Source organism: Phaethon aethereus (assembly GCF_964289735.1).
Source record: "Phaethon aethereus genome assembly, chromosome: 1".
In the NCBI taxonomy this organism is placed as follows: domain Eukaryota; kingdom Metazoa; phylum Chordata; class Aves; order Phaethontiformes; family Phaethontidae; genus Phaethon; species Phaethon aethereus.
Window position 1 is genome coordinate 132,912,115 of NC_138575.1, and position 16,671 is coordinate 132,928,785.

General features: G+C 43.6%; 1 protein-coding gene across 1 annotated transcript in view; it reads right to left on the reverse strand.

Moving 5' to 3' along the window:
• The window catches only part of SMS (spermine synthase), a gene marked incomplete at its 3' end in the record, with an annotated part of 53,053 nt that extends 37,387 nt beyond the window's left edge, over nt 1-15,666 (reverse strand). The window contains exon 1 of the mRNA XM_082005140.1: nt 15,591-15,666. Within this exon, the coding sequence (XP_081861266.1) occupies nt 15,591-15,642 (52 nt within the window). The 5' untranslated portion in view covers nt 15,643-15,666. The remainder of the gene's footprint in view (nt 1-15,590) is intronic.
• Nucleotides 15,667-16,671: the final 1,005 nt, after the last annotated feature.

Genomic DNA, 16,671 nt, shown 5'->3' on the forward strand with positions numbered 1-16,671 from the left:
ACCCCAGTTCCCTCAGCTGCTCCTCAGAAGACTTGTGCTCCAGACCCCTCACCAGCTTCATTGCCCTTCTCTGGACACACTCCAGCAACTCAACGTCCTTCTTGTAGTGAGGGGCCCAAAACTGAACACAGGATTCAAGGTGCGGCCTCACCAGTGCTGAGTACAGGGGCACAATCACTTCCCTACTCCTGCTGGCCACACTATTCCTGATACAGGCCAGGACGCTGTTGGCCTTCTTGGCCGCCTGGGCACACTGCTGGCTCATGTTCAGCCGGCTGTCAACCAGCACCCCCAGGTCCTTTTCCACTGGGCAGCTCTCCAGCCACTCCTCCCCAAGCCTGTAGCGTTGCATGAGGTTGTTATGACCCAAGTGCAGGATCCAGCACTTGGCCTTATTAAGCCTCATACAATTGACCTCTCCACCCATCGATCCAGCCTGTCCAGATCCCTCTGCAGAGCCCTCCTACCCTCCAGCAGATCAACACTCCCACCCAGCTTGGTGTCATCTGCAAACTTACTGAGGGAGCACTCGATCCCCTCATCCAATCCAGCTGCCAGCTGGATTTAACACCATTCACCACAACTCTCTGGGCTCGGTGATCCAGCTAGCCTTTACCAGCAAAGAGTGCACCTGCGTAAGCCTGTTTCTAGGATGTTATTGGTTTGTACAAGCTTCAAACAAGTGAACAAAAAATCTATACCAAGTAAATAAAGTTTGGTTCATCTATCATCTATGTGCAACTCCACAGTAGACTAAGATGAAAACCCAATTACTTAAACCCTATGTTTGCGCACCTGTAAAGCCTGGACTCAAGTATCCCCATAGGTTTTAGCCAGACTGAAATAACGGATAAATCATTTAGTTCAGTTTTTCTCAAAGTCACAAGCAAGACAATTCCCCAATATCTTGCCAAGGGTATTTAATGAGAAAGGCCCTGCTTCTTAATGCTCATACTATCTCATCTTGAATGCATATTCCAAGATAAATATTTACTTTTCACCACCTATATCTCACTCATTAACTCCCTCACATTGCAAATTATGGTGAAATAGAACCAACGAAAAATAAATTCTGTTGGATGACAGTGAATGATTTAACTGCTAGCCCCTTCTCAGTCAGTAGCATCACTGATGGTTTTTACCCTCACTGATTAAACAACCCACACTCAGTCCCCTATCACTATGAAGCTTTTTTCCTTCCCTACCATCCTGTCAAAGTCTGCATCATTTGTATCAGTGATTTTTTATACTTCCTATCCAGCATTCAGGTACCACCATGCTGCAGGCAATAATTAGGGCTCAGAGTACACAAATTATCTGCCCAATAACTGTAGCTACAGTAGTAATAAGTGGGCCAACAATCAAGCCAACATGTTTTTGGGACATGAAAAGCATAAAAGAAATAGGGCCAATAATTAGAGTCACAGTTCTTAAACTGGTTCCAGTCTCTGCAGCCTTGCACTGGAAAGGGAACTTTGCACTGCTGACCTTGAACTTGCAGCTTCTGGCATACATCAGCACTTTTTTTGCTGAGGATAGGAACAGCTGCTCCAAAGCCAGTACATTCACAAAGAATTTTTGTCCCTTCAGACATGGGGTCCCCTCTTCTTGCTTGGCATTTGCTTCCTTGCCCCACTCCTTTACTTTCTGCCTCATCTTTTACAAAACCCATGCTCATTTCCTTCCCTTACTTATTTCTTATGCCATCACCACAACAATGTTAAAAAAGAACTCAGGTTAAAAACAAACGTCATGCCCTTCCAGGACAGGAAATTAGCATGAAATGCAAACTGAAATAGTATGCAATTAACCTCCAAGACCACTTCACTTCTGCAACTCCTGCAACATATTGTACTTAGAGAGAGAACAGACTCTGGAAGAACCGAGTTGCTCATATGACATTTAGCCTATCCACTTTCAACAGCTTCAACAATTCCTGCTAGGTGCGTCTTGGCAGAGACTGCAGGAGAAATCAGATATTTTTCTGCTCCATGAACATACTAATCCCTCACAAGCTGTGCATCATTCAGCAGCATTTCTTTGCTAAGTAGCAAGGCACAAGCTTGACTGAGTTCTTGCTATTATGCAATTAACTTTAGGAAATTAAAACATGCTATTTCATCAGGTCCCCTTTTGGTTATAGTACACAAGATTTGCCTTGGAGGGCTAATTAACTCTCCAAAGTTGGAGACTCCGTTTGAGGCATCAGTGGTTGCTTGAAGGCATCAGGAAGTTTCAGCAATCTCAGGATCTCACCCAAACCCACTTGCCACCACCTTGCTCCAAACTCAGATATGCTATATCAAGCATTGATAAGCTAAAAGGACAATGGTGATTAGAACAGTAGGAACACCTTTGAATCTACATAAAAATGTTAATTCAAGTAGTCATTAATTTTTTTAGCTATTCAGGAACAAAGGAAACAAACTCTGGTTACCAAGCATGAAATACTGTTGTAAATATTTGGTAATTATTTGTCAGAAGGAATGAGAAGTCCCAGAGTTTCAGCTCTGGAGAAGAGAAACAAAAACACTGTGTATAAGATTTCAGAGAGACATAATTCTGAAGAGAGTTAATGCCCAGTTAAGACAGACCATTTTGGAATCCCAGCACACTTGAGATGATTTGCAGTAGTTGCAGACATTCCTCTGAAGTTTTAGCAGTGAAGAAGCAATTATTTGAGTGATCTGTGAACATGAGCATAGCTCACAGGGCAAAGTTACTGTAAGCATTCAGTCTTGCCTCATGCGTTAACACCAGCTACTTTCTCTCAGATACTCCAACACTGAGCTCAGTAATCTGCTATTGAGCCAGACTATCTCTAAAATATTCCACTTTAAGACCTTCTCATACCAGAGGATTGACAAAATCTTACTAAGCTATGGGAATAGATTAGCTCTCATTTGAAAATATTCACCCCACTTATGACTTCAAATTTTTCTTACCTTGCTTTTGAATCATTTCCTCTAGCAAGCGAGAATGTAACATAGCCAAAATAACTGAACGCATCAAAGCACTTATACATGCTTCCACACCTCTGACTTATTTTTCCCTTGGTAGCTACACTTTCAATATAGAAAAGTGAAGGGGAAAAAAGTCAAATTAAGTGAACTGCTTCATGAAGAATACATTAAAGTGTTAGTGTACATTAGGAGACAAAATGCAGAATATGCTAATAGTAAACATCAACCTGAATGACTGGCATGTTGTTTCAGTTCAGAGCTGTGTAAATTAATCATTTCGATACATTAAGTCATTGCGTTGTGCAAGTCTGAAATTCTCACACATGGGCACTCTACATGTCAATTCCTAACAGGTTTTTGAAGAATGGGAGAAGTGAATGTGCAGAGACAAGGTGGGAGGGCATTGGGTACAAGTGATGAAGGAACACACCTGAGAAGAGAAATTCATTTCTAGCCAGGTGAGGTCCCAGGGGCAGTTCAAGAGAAGGGCAACAGGAGGCTGGGCCTTCAATCTGCTACAGCAGCACACCTGACTGCTCTGGCACCAAGCCCACCAGAGTCAAGTCAGGCCACTCACAATGCCTCCCTCCACCACCACTTATTGGAAATACAGTGGCCAGGCTTATAGGTGTACAGGGATTCCTCTCACTCAGACTAATCTGAGGCATTTTTCCAATGCCAATATTGTACCTCTTTCTTAACCATAAGAAAACTCCAGAATTAGGGGTGTGCTATAGAAATGCTTAGTGAGCAGAACATTCATAAATTTTAAAATACAGAGCTGAGAAGCTTTAGGCTCCAGTGCGTGTATTTCATATGTCCTAGATTTCCTTTAGGCACTAAACCAAAAGGCAAAACAATAACAGAGAGAAAAAAAGCCACCACACTTTATGGAAAGACAAAAGCATCATCCTATTAGCTCCCCCTCTCCCCCACACAACAGCATAGAGCAGTACATAATTTGCAGATAACTGGCTATCATTAGTCACCAACTCCTGCATGGTAATCTTTCTTAAAACTTGAAAACTTAAGCATTGTATTCCTTTGTCCCAGTTAAAAAGCATCTACCTACATGGAAAATGAGGATATTAGTGTTTGAAACACTATCCAGAGAAGTTTCCACAGAACTATCACAGGCTCAGCTAAGATTTCAAAATGACAACAGTTGCCTAAACTGGCCTTTTGCTTTCAGCAGTGACTGCAAGATAAACCCACACCTCCCAAGAACAAAAGAACCCCCTCCAAGCACACCCCAAAGCCTCCGCTCTCATTACTCCCCAGGACAAAGAAGCTAGCTTCTGCTTGATATGTTAACAGATGCAAATGAAAAACAACTGTCCTCAGCAACACACAAGTCTCCTGTCAGAAACACCCCACACACAGGAAGAATCCTTTGTTTTGTCCTTGCCAGCTTTGTGAAAGCAGAAAACAGCAGGAAGCTATACTAAAATATTCCTTTCAATCAATTTGCAGCTGTGAGAATCAACCTTATCATGTTGACTTATACACGGAAGTCAGCAAATCATGCATGGCACAAGGCTTAAAAAAAAGGGGCAGCAGGTGGAAATAGTCATCTACTGTTCACCCACCCATGAGAAAACAGATCAAGTTTCCCTGCGCACTTATTCTGTATTACAGAAGGTTAAGAGCAAGAAGCTGTTTTTTTCCTAAAAAGTTTCCATAGAACATCCCCCACACTCCTCCTCTGAGGACTCCTACCTACATAGTGAATACAGGCAAATCAATCTATACTGTGCCACAACGGCAAGTGCATTAACTTACTGGTACATCTAAGTAATCACCACAGTCAATGTATATCACCCAGTGCATCCAAGTGTCCTTTTGGCAGTTATGGGTAAAACAATTATGAATCATGAACGAGCTCTTGAAGTATTAAAGATATCCAGCCACAGAATCACACACAGAATCACACACAGAATCACACACAGAATCACACACAGAATCACACACAGAATCACACACAGAATCACACACAGAATCACACACAGAATCACACACAGAATCACACACAGAATCACACACAGAATCACACACAGAATCACACACAGAATCACACACAGAATCACACACAGAATCACACACAGAATCACACACAGAATCACACACAGAATCACACACAGAATCACACACAGAATCACACACAGAATCACACACAGAATCACACACAGAATCACACACAGAATCACACACAGAATCACACACAGAATCACACACAGAATCACACACAGAATCACACACAGAATCACACACAGAATCACACACAGAATCACACACAGAATCACACACAGAATCACACACAGAATCACACACAGAATCACACACAGAATCACACACAGAATCACACACAGAATCACACACAGAATCACACACAGAATCACACACAGAATCACACACAGAATCACACACAGAATCACACACAGAATCACACACAGAATCACACACAGAATCACACACAGAATCACACACAGAATCACACACAGAATCACACACAGAATCACACACAGAATCACACACAGAATCACACACAGAATCACACACAGAATCACACACAGAATCACACACAGAATCACACACAGAATCACACACAGAATCACACACAGAATCACACACAGAATCACACACAGAATCACACACAGAATCACACACAGAATCACACACAGAATCACACACAGAATCACACACAGAATCACACACAGAATCACACACAGAATCACACACAGAATCACACACGCAAAAACTTCTTTCTGAAAAGGTTAAATAGTGAACTTCTGCTACAAGGACAGACAATGCAGTTATAAGACTTGATTATTTCAGTACATTCAATCACAAAACATCACAACATGTAGTTTAATTACATCAGTAAGAGCAGAACATAAGGTTTACTAGACTATATCACAGCATTCCCACCCTTCATCCCAGTCTTCCATGACTTCAGTCAAACACATCATTTAAATGAGGAAGTAAAGAATGCTAACAAGGTTGGTCAGTTTTATTTCTCATCATATAGGAGCTGTGGTACAAATGCTTTCTTAGAGAAAGGAATCCTTGTAGCAAGAAGCTTTTCTTACTCTAACACAACCTCTACTGCACACCAAACCTGCAGCAGAAGCCGAGCACCATTAGTGTAAATGACACTCAAGTACACAACTACTTTTTTGTCATTCTTTATCTAAGTGAATGCCACATTCCTGGCAGCACTGGTCATTCTACATCTGTTTTAGAAATACATCTATTTTACGGTTCAGTGTTAATAACCATGCTGTTCAGTGCTTTTGGAATACAGCAGAGGCATGCAACCTAGATAGAGGGTACAGCAGAAAAAAAGACCAGAGTAAAGGGGCAGAATGAAGAAACCAAGAAACCACAGATCATACCAGTTGCACAAAACACTCTTCTGTTTCACCTTCTTCCCCCTACCAGGATAGCAAGGTCTCAGGCAAGACAAATTGCAAAGTGAAGCATCAAAATAAAACTATGTTCTCACACTTTAATGTAAAGCTAGTCACTAAGTCAATATAAGTGTTACCTGAACAAATCATTTTCTTGCTTGAATAAAGCAAGCACATTGCACATATGAAATTAGGTAGACTAGCAAGTCTCTTCAAGTACAAATGAAGACTCATCACTGCAACATACATATTGAAAGAACCAGAAGAAAGCATTTACTACCAATTTAGAGCTCATTCACACTTGAGGACTAACTTCAGATCAGCTGTGAACCTGAAAGTGCTTATTAATAAGTTTTATAACCAAGGGCCATTTTTTTCTGCCAGTCCAGACTGACTTCCCACTTAGTAAGTTCTTGACTTCTGGGAGAAGATCAGAGCCTTACTGAAGGCATTTTGCATTTTAAGAGCACTCAGGAAGGATAAATCCTACTGACCAGTTGAGGACATAGGTCTGTCTCAGGGACTGTTACACATACACACACTTTTGTACAGATTTATTAAGTCATGCAGACTGACTCAAAGAAATCTTAAAACAGATCACTTAAGTGAAGCAGCTCAGCTTTGTTAAGCTTACTACCCGAGTAGTAAAAGTATTTACTAGTCTCCAAAATTCTGTCACCCAGAATCTCTACCCATTCCTGAGGCAAGGATCACCAGCCAGAGTTCAGGAGGACAGCAGGTATACGCAGCCTCCGCATTATGCCACGATCCTGCAGAGATACCTATAGGAGCCAGGATGCACCATCCACAGAAGTCTCTCTGAAAATCTGTACCAATGTGAAGAGGTAAGCAATCAAAACACAGACACTGGCCTACAGGAGAGCTCAATTATTATGAGCATCATTAATTAAAAAAAATACCCAAAGACAGGAAAATAATACTGTAACAGTGGCTAACTACAGCAGAGCCAGCAAAGTCAAGGTTAAAATACTTGCAGCATGTCTGAATCTGAAACTACTTGAAAGGAAAGAATGAACACAATTAGCCACCTTCCAGAAACTACCTTGATTTTATTTGTATAAGTATTTGATTATCATCTGACACGACTGAAAAGTTATTTGGGAGATAAAGCACTGTAAGCAAACTTTTCCTAGTATACTGCAGAAATACAGGGTTCCTGGTTGTGGATTCATCAACATCCAAAGGCTCACTCCTGATGACTCCTGCATCACAACACACTAGCAAAGTTTAAAAACAACCCACCACAGGGACCTATAAGGGTTTTTTTCCATTGTTAGCTTTTGGCAAAACTTTTAGAAGGCCCTCGTTGCTGCTGGGAGCACTTGAGGGACCATTTTCAGCTGGCTATTAGAGGAATGTTTTTCAGTTAGGTAAGGTGAGTCCTACAAGAACATTCCACAAAAAAAAGTTTAAGACACCAAGCATGCCAATTTCTGACAGCCAGGGCAACTCTGAAGAACAGCATTTAAGTACTGTCCCCTTCAAAAACAGTCAGAAATAGAATAAAAGCAGCAAAGAGTGGCCAGGTTACTACACCTTTCCACAGTAATCACATACAGAGTTAAAGAATGTACAAAAAGGCGCTCTCATTCACTTTGACATTTACCAATTATTCCTTTCTGTATTTTTGGTAAAATATATGCTTTAAAAGTGGTTTTCCTATACCTGGCATCTAAATGCAGCTAGTTATGGTGTGACATCCTATTATGGTTAACAACTTTTAAAATGCAGATCTTCTGGAATGGTGCACAACAGCTCACCAGAAATCCTGTCACTCTCGTAACTCTGGAAGAAAAATCATGTATAGGCCTCCACATGTAACAGTGGATGGCATTCTGTAAGTTACATTTGTGTGATTATTAGACAGTGAAATTTAGTTAAGAAAAAAAGCTTTTAACTTTTTTCCTTCCCCTAATTGCTACTTTACCCTGTAAGATTATTAGGATTTTTTCCACTCCATACAAATTCACTGTTCTTTAATACAGAAGCAACACATGCTTCTCTAGAGAAAGACATGTGAAATATTTGCCATACCGTTCTGGACAACCCATAAACAGTATCTTTTAACCTTTTAAACATTTAAGTGTCACAACAGACTTTTCCAGACTTGCTGCTTGGTCAAGTTTAATTTTGCTATGAAAAGACATAATTTCATTAAACTTCTGGCAACACTTCATCCCAACAGATTATCAGAGCTGAGCAGCAGGCTACGAGGTAAGCCAAAGGCATTTGCAAACTAACATTCTCATACCATCTCTACACAGAGTATCTATGCACTCAGAAAACTTACTTCAGATGATGTGTAACATCAGCAAATATTGTTTCAACACCTCAGTTCCACTAACTTCATTTGTCTCTCCCAGTAACACATAAATTGAAGTCCATCAACTGGCATATAAAGACTGCTCACATTTTAAACATTATCACCTGTTGAAGTATTTGTAGCCCTCCCATCCAAAAGTGCAGTAAGAAATAGTGTACTTGGTAACAGAACCTCAGTATTCACAAATACCAGCTCTCCTGTTCACTTACATTTCTCAAGCCACTTTTATCACCCATTACCAGACCATCTTCTAGCTATGTATTAAGTAATTAGTACTTGTTATATGTTCTTTTCTCTCCTTCCAAGGATTTTGCTATTGAGAAAGCATGGTCAGAGAAGCATACGTGAAATGGGAAATACTGGTGTGTCAAAAGCAGTTTTGATTTCCTGCAGGAAACCAGACCCTCATGGAAAACTATCTTCTATGCTATTAACCTTCACCTTTGCAGCCAACAGTTCCTTCATGTCTGAGCAAGCAGCCACTGAGTAGTTGATACCATGCTAGAGATTCAGATAATTATATTTTCAGAGTTACATTTTAATCTTCAAAACTGGAAACCAACAAAAGCAGGGAAGGAGCTCACAGCAATCGTTACTGCTAAAAATGGAAAGTTATTAATTCCTGTATTAACACCTCCTGACAAGCCCCATTTGTGCTCTGACACACAGCAGGCCAGTTCTTGGTCCAGGCCTGTCAGAACTAGCCTGTTGGGACCTGCAGGGCTCAGCTCAAGACAGCCCAGCCCAGAGCACAGGCTGAGCCCACACCACTCATGGAGACTGCTAAGGGAGCACAGCTAACACAGACCCATTCCTGAACTGCAGCTGCAAGCTAGCTGCAAACACACCTTTAGCCACGATTGGTAACAGAGTTGCAAGCTCCAGAGGCATTTAACTGTCTTGTTTAGTCTTTATTTACATGGTCTTCACATTGAGATCACAGCCAAGGAGTCAGCAAATTTTGATAACATACCATAAATCAGTAAAGAAAGAGATAAGCATATCATCCACATGTTATCACTGTAATCAGATGTTTTAGCACTTCAGACAACCCAATACTTGACAGAACCAGTCAAACTGACCTACAAGGCTCAGATGCCATTCCCCCCACAGTATGTTCAAATATACTTAATGTGTTTTTACTGCTAACTGCAGCCAGCTCCAGTCACAGAAGCACAGTCTCATAAGGAAAACAAACCCCCAGCATCTCTAGTCCATTAGGCAAAGGTGTCCACTACAGAGAATATTAATTTAAAACTAACTCTATATAGAGCCAAGTGTGCTCAAAGGTTTTATGAGATTCATTTATAATCTTAGAAACTGCCAAACATTTAGTATTAATTTAAGCCTTTCTCCTTCATACACAAGATTCTGACTGACTTTTAGAAAAACTCTGCAAGAGACACAGAGAATGTGACAATGCCAGTCACCTCTTCCCACAAGAAGTGTGGAAGTACCAGAGAAATCAGGATGAACCATGAATCAACAGCTAGAACTGCTGATTACCACTTCAACTAAACCAGCACCAATTCCAAATTGTCTTTGCTACAGTAGGATGCAGCTCAACACACAAGAGCAGCTGAACTCATGTAGAGTTTTCAGAATTAGAAATTCAGGTAGGGGTTTCAGAGATGGTAGAGAGGAAGAGCTGATACAGCAACCCTCCTCATCATTTAGTTCTCAAACACTCCTGTTCCTGGGAGATTGTCCCCTCAGAAAGGAATTTTTTTAATTAGTCTTTAAAGTAAGGAAACTCAACTACAAGGCTCTAAAGGGATACAAAACTAAACAAAAGCTTGCCAACTCTTTCCCCCCCTGCAGAAGTTTAGATCATCACAGCCAAGGACAAGCACATCAAATTCTCATCCTGCTCTACAAAGAGCATTAAGACTTCCAATCAAAACAGACAAGAATGAAAATATTAGCTTAACTGCATGCAATTCAAATATTTAACAATTTGATAGCCAAAGTAAAAACTTCAATACGGAAAGAACATTTAGTAGAGTAACTTGGAAATTCTTATAATCAAGATTCTTTCAGAACACAACATGTACAACCAGTTAGTTATTACACTTTTAAGGATGGATGTGAGGGTTATTTAAATCTCTCCACACCTGACTGCATACTAAAGCTTCACCTGACAACATTCTTGTCTGCTTAAAAATAGGCCAAAAGTCTATGATCTAGGATTGCCAGTAGAGTTAATGGCACTTTCTTACATTGTCATGGATGCTTCAGCTGAGACATTTTATGTATTTTTAATTAACCAGTAAAACAGTTAGTGCCTCCACTTAAAAAACTCCAAAAGAAAGATTTTGTAAATAAAGTTTGTCTCCAATAAGTACAGTTATGCAGCAAAACACTGAAGTATACAATAGTTTTTGCAAGTCAAATCCAACATACATGATTCCAGTTAGATTTGTCTTTACTAATAAATAGTGTGAAAGATCTCTTAATATATTGTCTACAACCAGCAACATTTAGACACAAGTACTGTAGACATTAGCCATTTTTTATTTACATGTATTCCTACTGATGACAAGCTTTATTTTTCTGACCGAGTTTTTCCCCACATGCAGAGTCAGCATTTAGCAGTGGACCCTGCAGACAGGAACAAGGCCACTAACAGAACACCCGAAGAGAAGGCTCAGCCCACAAAAGATCATTCCCTCTTCTTTCCTTCTCCATGAAGACATCCACTTGAAGAAAAACAGACTATGTGCACAGACATGTCCACTCATCCTTTTTCTTAAAAACCCAATCATTGCTTTACCTGCATTACAGCCCTGGCATTCCTATTGTGTATTAATTCACAGAAGAGTTTCATACCAATTTATTTCGGTAACTGTCAGCTCAGGTAATCTCTCTCTCCTCAAGCAGCTCACTCATCTGTGCCCTGGCCCTGAATGTTTTCAGCACAACTGTTTGTGCAGCTGTACTATGAACTGTATAATTCCCCCTAGCAACAATCCCGAAGAGTAAACTTTAAGACAGTTAAAACTGATTTTCCAGCAAGTTTTATATGACACATTCATGCATGGAACAGAAACACACACATGTATAAGCATATTTACAACATACAGTAATCTAAAAATCAATTCTCTAAAGGTGTAAGGTATCAAGCATCTACATACTTTCATAATGAAGTCCTTTAAGTAACTTGGGAGTCTCAAATGTCTTATTTCTGATTGACTAACAAAGATGTCATTAGCCGAGAAGTGCAAGGCACAACTAACGCCTTCTATGCCCCAAATAAGGAGGGCAAGCAGTCTGGGTCCATTTTTTTAAAATGTTAAAGCACTCTTCTTGTATTTTAGGATAGGGAACACTATGCTGTTTGCCTGCTTATCTCAGGGGCCACAGATAAGCAAGATACTTGTGCTCAAGGGACTGAGCTCTATAGCTGCTACTTTAATCAGCTCTTGAAGAGATCATCACAGAAAGTAAGGTTGTGTTATCCAGCTATCAAAGCTTCAGCCCTCCTTATAGCTAACTGCTTATTATTTTTAAAAAAATGATGGGATGCATAATTAGAGGAGGTATGGTTATGAAGACAGACAAAAGAGCCTTTTTTCTTTTGACTAATTTGTAGATTTTGTAGTACCTTAAAAATTTATTGAAAGGTTTTCTTCAAACTGACAGCTTTTAATAGCTTCACTCCTCTTCAGCAGCCCCACTCCCAAGATAGTGTTGTGTTGCTCCCATTTCAAACCAATACAAGAGGACTTTTTTTCTCCTCTAACTCCTTACACCCATGTTTTCACTGACACTGCTGGCATCTCTCAATACCTCCAACCACCGTCAACCTTACAGAAGCGATGATGGTAAACACTGAAAAGTGCCTACTATTCCAATTATTCAAGATCCTTGGTGAGTACACATGTGAATCCTGAAAAATGTACATGACATACACCATAATCCAATATCCCAGGAGAAGTGGACTGCGTGAAGAAAACAGGGCTGCTATTGAAAGGTTTTGGCACATACCCAAGAAGTTAGCTAGTGGGAATGAGCAACCAGAATCTACACCATTCTGCAGCATAAGCAGTTGCTGGCCAACAGCTGCATAAGTACTAAAACGTGACAAAATCCCATCTTCCCAACGCAGAGCTGTGTCCTCCAGATCACTGCACCGACATCCAAAGACAACCTCTCTCCTTTACTCTGAGGATCTCAAAAGACTAAGGATGAAGATAAGCCACACAACACATCACATAAACAGATCCCAGAAAAATGTTAACATCCAAGAAACACTATCCCATCCCATATAATCATGTTCAATCTTGATGTTGGACAGTAACAGTGAAGCCTTTCTTTCCATCAGGATTAGAAGAACATTGGATAGCTACTGTGTTCAACATGAACACCAAGAACCATACTAAAATGATTTCATAAACCATATATAACAACTCCCATATACAAGCAGATTCTTATGAAATAGACACCATGACCATGTACAGTTATTGCAAAATGCATTGCAACAAAACACAAACTACTGAACAAACTTGCTTTCATAGACTAAGAGTCTTGCCTTGCTACAAGCTGGCAAATTTAACAGCTATATTAATGCCTACCAGAAATGCCTATTTGTCAAAAACTGAGGACACAACTAATGTTTTGAGGAATAAGGAGTGTGCATTTACCAGTAAGTTAGCAGATTCTGCATTCTCCAGAGTACAAATACAAAGATGCAACAGGTTCAGCTGAGATGTGCTGATAACATGTTATCTCTACAAGATCAGAGGGTACAAAAACATACATCTCTTTTTACTAAATGCCATTTCATAGCATTGCAGACCATTCAGAAGTTTTATTGTCCATGTAACTTACAGAAAAAAAACTCAGTGAGCTGATGATCCACAACTCAACATTAAACTTCAACTCCTTTAACAAAAACTACAAACATACGTTCACCAATTTTTTCTTTTATGGAAAACTCTTTGTGCTTTGGGCCGTAAGCACTAGACGAGAGGAAAAACTCCACGTGAAAAGTACAAGCCAACTTCAGAGCTGTCATGGCTGGAAGAAAGTTATTCACATCTCTCTAAAGATGTCTATTGTGCAGAAATGAACATAAGAAGGAAAAAAGGTTTCTTCCCTCCTTTGATCTACACAGCTACACCTCTACAGTTGGTCCATCCCAAGGATGGCACAACCATCTTGATTGGTGAAAGATCTAAACATTGTCTTCCCTGTAAAGGTAAGTTGAACAGAAAACCTACATGAAAGCAAGACAATACTTAAGATTGTTACCACACCCTCTATTTAATTAATAGCATAGTTTTTATATCAGAGCAGCTAGTATAACTGCAGCTTATTTCCAATACTTCCAGTCCTACTCTTTTCCCTGGTAATTCCGACTCTTCTGCAGAAGCCAGTTACTGATGTAACCCTTGAACCCACGGACAATTCAGACAACTAAACAGGCAAAGAGGTCATTGTGGGGGCTGGGTGGTATCCACAAAAAATGCTTTTCAACTGGTTTAGCTTCCCGATTCAGCTCACGCTAGATCAGTCAAGCACAAGGTACAAGGACAATGCCAGGACTATCTCGTTCACCATTAGGTCACCATTAGAGTGGCTCAGCTGCACGAGAAAAACCTCACTGTAAAATGGAAACTGTAAGACTTTCACCATGAAGCACAGCAGAATACCCCAAAGGACACTGGGAACAACTCCACGAACGCGCTCCCCCTCCCCGTACCGGTCTCTCCGAAGTGCAAACGCAGCAATGCCACGAAGGGCACAGCACGCAGCAGAGCCCCTGGGGCCAGAAACCTCTCTCAAATCAAGCTATTGATAGATTTTTATCTGCAGATGCAGGGAATTGCCTTCACACCTCTCGCTCTCCAAAAAGAGAACTAAAAGCGACACCGAAGGTCAGACCCCCGTCGGCCTGTCCCCCACGGGGCAGATGGGATGCCGCGGAGCGGGAGCGCTCAGCATTCACCGACCCCATCACCCCGCTGCGGCGCCCACAGCAGCTCCCTCCCGCCCCCCGAACCTTTTCGCCCATGTTGGCCGTTGAGAAACGTGGTGGTTTCCTGCGTTTCTGGCTCTTACGTGCCCCCTACAGATAACTACGGAGTAAAGCTTTGAAATAGCCGGTGGCTCACCCGTAGCCGAGTTTCATCGCTAATCACTTCCTTCGCCCTTTTGCGACGAGGTCAGGGACACACCGAAGTGACGAGACACTCGGGCGTTGCGCCCGCACGCTCCTGCGCTGCGGGACTTACGGGCCCGTTTCGTCGCCCCGCCTAAAGCGCGGTTCAAGGGCTGCGCTAACCAGGGCGCCGAGGCGGGCTTCGCCGGGAGCCCCGGCCCGGCCGCTCGGAAACAGTCAAGCCCTCCCTCCGCCCGGGCCCGCGGCACCGCACCGCCCGCCCGCTTCCCCCCGCAGGGAAAGCCCGCCCCAGCGGCCGGCCGGAGCCCGCCGCGGTCACCGACCAGGGCGGGGGAACCTGCACGGTCCCCCTCCCTGCACCAACCGGCAGCGTCACCGAGCCCCCAGCCGGGCTGCCCCCAAGCGCGGGGCGGCGGGCCCGGGGCAGGAGGCCGCAGCGGGCCGCCCGCCTGCCCGAGCACGATGCGGCGGCATGGCGGCCCCGGGGAGTGCGGGGTCACCTGCCCGACGGCAGATGTGGGTACCGGAGCCGGGGGGGAGCCACGGGGCGCGCCAGAGGGAGGCGCGGCCGAGGGGGCGACTGCGCGGGGCCTGGCGGGCGGGCGAGGGGCCGCGCCGCTTCCTCGGCGGTAGGGGCGAGGGGAGGCGGGGCGCAACACACCGCCAAGGCGGCGGAGAGGGTGTGGGGGGGAGAGCGGGAAACAAGGCGCCCCCCTCCATCCCCGCTCTCTCCCGCCGCGGACGGTTACCTGTGGCGCCGAGCAGGAAGTCGAGGGTGCTGTGCCGCGCTGCTGCTGCCATAGTGAGGTAGAGCCCTGTGCCATGCCTGGAGAAGGCGGCGGCGACAGCGTAGGGAGTGCGGCGGCGGAGCCTATATGCGCGCGGGGGCTGCAGCGGCGCCGCGGGGGTGGGCGCGCGCCACGCGGGGCGGGGCCCGGCCGGCGGGGCGGGGCAATGGCGGCGAGGCGGGAGGGCAGCGGCCGTTGGCGGCCTGGCGGCGGGCGGCGTGGGAGTGAGGCCGGCGGCTGCGAGAGGAACGGGGGCCACGCGAGGGGCGGGTGCCGGCCTGGCTTCGGCGGGAGCTCCGCGGGACGGGGATCGCGGCCGCTGTGGCGCAGCCGCCCATTCGCCATGGCTGCGGTCCCTCAGCGCGGCGGTTGGTGCCTGCGCCTCCCGGGCCGCCAGCTCCCGCCTCAGGCGCCCGGCGCTGCGGCTGGTCAGTGCGCCCCAAAAATACCCTAGTGAGCCCAGATTCTCTTCAGGATTCAGTTCACACACAGAGTGAAATTCCTTAATGGTGTCCTAGCCTTGGGGCCGCGGAAAAACTTCCAGCAGCAATGGTGGCCTCGGCCTTGGGGCTGCTGAGCTGCCACAGAGTTGCTTGTCACCCGCTGCCCTTGCTGGGCAGGGGGAGTGCCCTCTTTTCCCCCGGCCTCAGAGGGACCATCACCAGAGAATCTTCAAAGCCTTTTATTTAAAGTTGGTTGGGTTTTTTATATATGAAGGATAACTGTAAAATAGCATGCTGAAGCCACAAATGACATAAGCCACATAGAGCTACAAACTCGGAAAAATACCATCTAGAAGTAGTTCATGATGGGTCTGATGTTTAACTTTGTCGGTTACTACGAGCTTTACAGCTCTTGGTTCCTTTAATTTCTTTGCAGGATCGGACTGAATTTGCACAATACCATGGCATCAGTGATTTCATGCAATTCCACGGTTAAAAGAAGATGTTTACAGGTGATCATTAACGTGTAATCTAATGTACTACCATCATTATTTATGTAAGTTGCAATAACGTTTTTTCAGTGCAAGTTTACAGTATCC